Genomic DNA, 7132 nt, shown 5'->3' with positions numbered 1-7132 from the left:
TTCCTTCACACTTTTGATTGATTGATTGGAACTTTTATTAGTAGATTGCACAGTACAGTACATATTTCGTACGATTGACCACTAAATGGTAACACCCCAATACGTTTTTCAACTTGTTTAAGTCAGGTCATGTGACCGCCTGGCTCTGTTTGATTGGTCCAACGTCACCAGTGACTGCATCTGATTGGTGGAACGAAGTGAAACGTCACCAGTAAGGCAGGCACTATGAAGGTCTGTCTGACAGACCAAAACAAACAAAGCGTGCATTAACAGATCGATAAAAATTAGTAGCGAGTAGCGAGCTGAATGTAGATAAAAGTAGCGGAGTAAAAGTAGCGTTTCTTCTCTATAAATATACTCAAGTAAAAGTAAAAGTATGTTGCATTAAAACTACTCTTAGAAGTACAATTTATCCCAAAAGTTACTCAAGTAGATGTAACGGAGTAAATGTAGCGCGTTACTACCCACCTCTGGTTCCCATCATGCCGAGTGAAAGTTGGAGAAAGGCCACGACCCACCTTGTATTTCTGCAGGTAGTCCTGGACCACGTGCGCTCCCACCGCACTCTTTAGGTTCTCTTCGTCCTCTTCCATGACGCTCTCCATCAGCGATATCCAGTTAAAGAGCTCGGAGATGGCGTGACGTGAGGCCAGCTTTTCCATTTGGATCTGAGGGAACACGCCGGAGTCGTGGGACTCGGTTTTGAAGAGGAGAAAACCGCACCGGATGGTGTCCTACCTGGTGCAGCTTCTCTTGCACCGCCGGGATGCGCGTGAAGAGCTCACTCCACTGATTGTCCATGCGAGCCAGGTCGGACCGCAGAGCCACCGTGTCGACCTTCTTCAGCCTCAGCAGCTGGTTGCCCTCGGAAACCACGGAGCTCTTCAGGCTGGATTTGCTCTCAGCTTCCTTGGAAAACTCCTGCCACGGACAAGATTTAAACGCAAATATTTTTAGCGATATTTAAGCTACTTTTGTAGGTTACACCTCAATCATGACCACAGATGATGCGCTAGCTGTCCAAAGTCGGGACCCAGGGTGGACCACTCATCTGTGGATCAGTTGGGGACGTCTCTGTGCTGCTGACCTGTCTCCACTCAAGATGATCTCCTACTGGACCCACTATGGACTGGACTCACACGATTATGTTGGATCCACTATGGACTGGACTCTCACACTATTATGTTAGATCCACTATGGACTGGACTCTCACACTATTATGTTAGATCCACTATGGACTGGACTCTCACTTTTATGTTAGATCCACTATGGACTGGACTCTCACTATTATGTTAGATCCACTATGGACTGGACTCTCACTATTATGTTAGATCCACTATGGACTGGACTCTCACACTATTATGTTCGATCCACTATGGACTGGACTCTCTCACTATTATGTTAGATCCACTATGGACTGGACTCTCACACTATTATGTTAGATCCACTATGGACTGGACTCTCACTATTATGTTAGATCCACTATGGACTGGACTCTTACACGATTATGTTAGATCCACTATGGACTGGAATCTCACTATTATCTTAGATCCACTATGGACTGGACTCTCACACTATTATGTTAGATCCACTATGGACTGGACTCTTACACTATTATGTTAGATCCACTATGGACTGGACTCTCACAATATTATGTTAGATCCACTATGGACTGGACTCTCACACTATTATGTTAGATCCACTATGGACTGGACTCTCACACTATTATGTTAGATCCACTATGGACTGGACTCTCACTATCATGTTAGATCCACTATGGACTGGACTCTCACACTATTATGTTAGATCCACTATGGACTGGACTCTCACACTATTATGTTAGATCCACTATGGACTGGACTCTCACTATTATGTTAGATCCACTATGGACTGAACTCTCACTATTATGTTAGATCCACTATGGACTGGACTCTCACAATATTATGTTAGATCCACTATGGACTGGACTCTCACACTATTATGTTAGATCCACTATGGACTGAACTCTCACTATTATGTTAGATCCACTATGGACTGGACTCTCACTATTATGTTAAAACCCTTATGGACTAGACTCTCACACTATTTTGTTAGATCCACTATGGACTGGACTCTCACTATTATGTTAGATCCCTTATGGACTAGACTCTCACACTATTATGTTAGATCCACTATGGACTGGACTCTCACACTATTATGTTAGATCCACTATGGACTGGACTCTCTCACTATTATGTTAGATCCACTATGGACTGGACTCTCACTATTATGTTAGATCCACTATGGACTGGACTCTCACTATTATGTTAGATCCATTATGGACTGGACTCTCACACTATTATGTTAGATCCACTATGGACTGGACTCTCACACTATTATGTTAGATCCACTATGGACTGGACTCTCACAATATTATGTTAGATCCACTATGGACTGGACTCTCAATATTATGTTAGATCCTCTATGGACTGGACTCTAACTATTATGTTAGATCCACTATGGACTGGACTCTCAATATTATGTTAGATCCTCTATGGACTGGACTCTCAATATTATGTTAGATCCACTATGGACTGGACTCTCACACTATTATGTTAGATCCACTATGGACTGGACTCTCACTATTATGTTAGATCCACTATAGACTGGACCCTCACACTATTATGTTAGATCCACTATGGACTGGACTCTCACAATATTATGTTAGATCCACTATGGACTGGACTCTCAATATTATGTTAGATCCACTATGGACTGGAGTCTAACTATTATGTTAGATCCACTATGGACTGGACTCTAACTATTATGTTAGATCCACTATGGACTGGACTCTCACTATTATGTTAGATCCACTATGGACTGGACTCTCACTATTATGTTAGATCCACTATGGACTGGACTCTCACTATTATGTTAGATCCTCTATGGACTGGACTCTAACTATTATGTTAGATCCACTATGAACTGGACTCTCACACTATTATGTTAGATCCACTATGGACTGGACTCTCACTATTATGTTAGATCCACTATAGACTGGACTCTCACTATTATGTTAGATCCACTATGCACTGGACTCTCACACTATTATGTTAGATCCACTATGGACTGGACTCTCACTATTATGTTAGATCCACTATGGACTGGACTCTCACACTATTATGTTAGATCCACTATGGACTGGACTCTCACAATATTATGCTAAATCCACTATGGACTGGACTCTCACACTATTATGTTAGATCCACTATGGACTGGACTCTCACACTATTATGTTAGATCCACTATGGACTGGCCTCTCACACTATTATGTTAGATCCACTATGGACTGGACTCTCACACTATTATCTTAGATCCACTATGGACTGGACTCTCACTATTATGTTAGATCCACTATGGACTGGACTCTCACAATATTATGCTAAATCCACTATGGACTGGACTCTCACACTATTATGTTAAATCCACTATGGACTGGACTCTCACACTATTATGTTAGATCCACTATGGACTGGACTCTCACTATTATGTTAGATCCACTATGGACTGGGCTCTCACTATTATGTTAGATCCACTATGGACTGGACTCTCACTATTATGTTAGATCCACTATGGACTGGACTCTCACACTATTATGTTAGATCCACTATGGACTGGACTCTCACGCTATTATGTTAGATCCACTATGGACTGGACTCTCACTATTATGTTAGATCCACTATGGACTGGACTCTCACACTATTATGTTAGATCCACTATGGACTGGACTCTCACACTATTATGTTAGATCCACTATGGACTGGACTCTCACAATATTATGTTAGATCCACTATGGACTGGACTCTCAATATTATGTTAGATCCTCTATGGACTGGACTCTAACTATTATGTTAGATCCACTATGGACTGGACTCTCAATATTATGTTAGATCCTCTATGGACTGGACTCTCAATATTATGTTAGATCCACTATAGACTGGACCCTCACACTATTATGTTAGATCCACTATGGACTGGACTCTCACAATATTATGTTAGATCCACTATGGACTGGACTCTCAATATTATGTTAGATCCACTATGGACTGGACTCTCACTATTATGTTAGATCCACTATGGACTGGACTCTCACTATTATGTTAGATCCACTATGGACTGGACTCTCACTATTATGTTAGATCCACTATGGACTGGACTCTCACACTATTATGTTAGATCCACTATGGACTGGACTCTCACACTATTATGTTAGATCCACTATGGACTGGACTCTCACAATATTATGCTAAATCCACTATGGACTGGACTCTCACACTATTATGTTAGATCCACTATGGACTGGACTCTCACACTATTATGTTAGATCCACTATGGACTGGACTCTCACAATATTATGTTAGATCCACTATGGACTGGACTCTCACACTATTATGTTAGATCCACTATGGACTGGACTCCCACACTATTAACTAGATCCACTATGGATTGGACTCTCACTTTATGTTAGATCCACTATGGACTGGACTCTCGCGATTATGTTAGATCCACTATGGACTGGACTCTCACACTATTATGTTAGATCCACTATGGACTGGACTCTCACACTATTATGTTAGATCCACTATGGACTGGACTCTCACACTATTATGTTAGATCCACTATGGACTGGACTCTTACACTATTACGTTAGATCCACAATGGACTGTCTAAATTCCAGCTTAAAGGCTAACACACTTCCAATGTGGTCATTTGTGTCCTCACCAGAAAAGCAGAAAGGTGGTCTCGGACCGTTTCCAACTCTTGTGGGACCAGGACCGCCTGTGTGTTCCAGAACTCCAGACGCTCCAGAGCAGATTGTAGCCATTGGCTAAGCTCCCCACACTGCCTCTGATACCTGAACAAGAAATTAAATCATGGACCATTTGCTGTAAAGGGGTCATGGTTGTACGGTATACCGGTACTAACGAAGTACCGCGACACTAATGGATTGAAATCGGTACTATACTGCCTTTGAAAAGTACCGCTTTCGTTCTTTCATCTGTGGCGGTGACTACAGAGCATGATGTTGAGTGTGTGAAAACGCACACACAAAGTGCATGCAAGCAATAACATCTTGGAGAGGAAGAATGGCAAAAACCGACAATTCTACTGGTTAATAAAGAGAGTGGTGAAGTACAATATGGAGGTATTTGGACTTCAAAAGTAACGGTAAAGGTGACGCTTTAAACAAGGAAGTGGCGATTAGTATTAGCACCTTTGCTTCAAACTTAAGTAAACATTTAAATAATAATCATCTGCGCAAGGAGTTTAAATAGTGACATGTAATAATGTAGTTGTTACACCTGTCCTGCTGTTCTGCTCCGGTGCAGACTGTACTCAAGGAGGGCAGACGTTCCCTTCAGGGTTGATGCTTTCGTCTGCTAAGCTCCGCTTTCCGGTCAGAATTCGAAGGCGCCGATGTGTGACAGTCTGGTTGCTTTATTATTAGTTTTGCAGGACACAACCGGACCTCTCTCTCTCTTTGCTCGCCCACTCACTCACTGACGTCACTCAGACAACACGTTGGCATTCTCACAAAAACACACACGCGACTGCTTGGACTGATGCCAAATATTAGCCGAGTTAAGACCGCCCATCTAACTTCAACTAGTGCAAGTAAAACTGTCACGGCCCGCATTCATCTGTGCGCTGCGCTGGGCGCACCTCCAAGAGCGCGCCGGCGCGCCACTCCGGCTGCAGCAAGCGGCCGCATTCAATCGCCAATCAGCAATCGACACACCTGTCGCTGATGAGTTCTATTATGTTAGATCCACTATGGACTGGACTCTCACGATATTATGCTAAATCCACTATGGACTGGACTCTCACACTATTATGTTAGATCCACTATGGACTGGACTCTCACTATTATGTTAGATCCACTATGGACTGGACTCTCACTATTATGTTAGATCCACTATGGACTGGACTCTCACACTATTATGTTAGATCCACTATGGACTGGACTCTCACTATTATGTTAGATCCACTATGGACTGGACTCTCACACTATTATGTTAGATCCACTGAGGACTGGACTCTCACTATTATGTTAGATCCACTATGGACTGGACTCTCACACTATTATGTTAGATCCACTATGGACTGGACTCTCACTATTATGTTAGATCCACTATGGACTGGACTCTCACTATTATGTTAGATCCACTATGGACTGGACTCTCACACTATTATGTTAGATCCACTGAGGACTGGACTCTCACTATTATGTTGGATCCACTATGGACTGGACTCTCACACTATTATGTTAGATCCACTATGGACTGGACTCTCACACTACTATGTTGGATCCACTATGGACTGGACTCTCACTATTATGTTAGATCCACTATGGACTGGACTCTCACACTATTATGTTAGATCCACTATGGACTGGACTCTCACTATTATGTTAGATCCACTATGGACTGGACTCTCACACTATTATGTTAGATCCACTGAGGACTGGACTCTCACTATTATGTTAGATCCACTGAGGACTGGACTCTCACTATTATGTTAGATCCACTATGGACTGGACTCTCACACTATTATGTTAGATCCACTATGGACTGGACTCTCACTATTATGTTAGATCCACTATGGACTGGACTCTCACTATTATGTTAGATCCACTATGGACTGGACTCTCACACTATTATGTTAGATCCACTGAGGACTGGACTCTCACTATTATGTTAGATCCACTATGGACTGGACTCTCACACTATTATGTTAGATCCACTATGGACTGGACTCTCACTATTATGTTAGATCCACTATGGACTGGACTCTCACACTACTATGTTAGATCCACTATGGACTGGACTCTCACTATTATGTTAGATCCACTATGGACTGGACTCTCACACTATTATGTTAGATCCACTATGGACTGGACTCTCACACTATTATGTTAGATCCACAATGGACTGGACTCTCACTATTATGTTAGATCCACTATGGACTGGACTCTCACTATTATGTTAGATCCACTATGGACTGGACTCTCACTATTATGTTAGATCCACTATGGACTGGACTCTCACTATTATGTTAGATCCACTATGGACTGGACTCTCACGATATTATG

The 7132-nt window shown here is 42.3% G+C and overlaps 1 protein-coding gene across 11 annotated transcripts in view; it reads right to left on the bottom strand.

Moving 5' to 3' along the window:
* The window catches only part of syne1b (spectrin repeat containing, nuclear envelope 1b), a 469384-nt gene that overhangs the window by 124797 nt on the left and 337455 nt on the right, over nt 1-7132 (bottom strand). For all 11 annotated transcript variants that reach the window (XM_072911924.1, XM_072911927.1, XM_061924513.1 and 8 more), the window contains 3 exons: nt 4762-4894; nt 739-921; nt 519-668 (listed from right to left, as the gene is read on the bottom strand). In XM_072911924.1, coding sequence (XP_072768025.1) covers nt 519-668; nt 739-921; nt 4762-4894 — 466 coding nt within the window. The remainder of the gene's footprint in view (nt 1-518; nt 669-738; nt 922-4761; nt 4895-7132) is intronic.

This window comes from Nerophis lumbriciformis, linkage group LG29 (genome assembly GCF_033978685.3).
Source record: "Nerophis lumbriciformis linkage group LG29, RoL_Nlum_v2.1, whole genome shotgun sequence".
Lineage (NCBI taxonomy): Eukaryota > Metazoa > Chordata > Actinopteri > Syngnathiformes > Syngnathidae > Nerophis > Nerophis lumbriciformis.
Note: the sequence above shows the minus strand (reverse complement) of the source record. Positions and strands in the feature narration are given on the sequence as shown.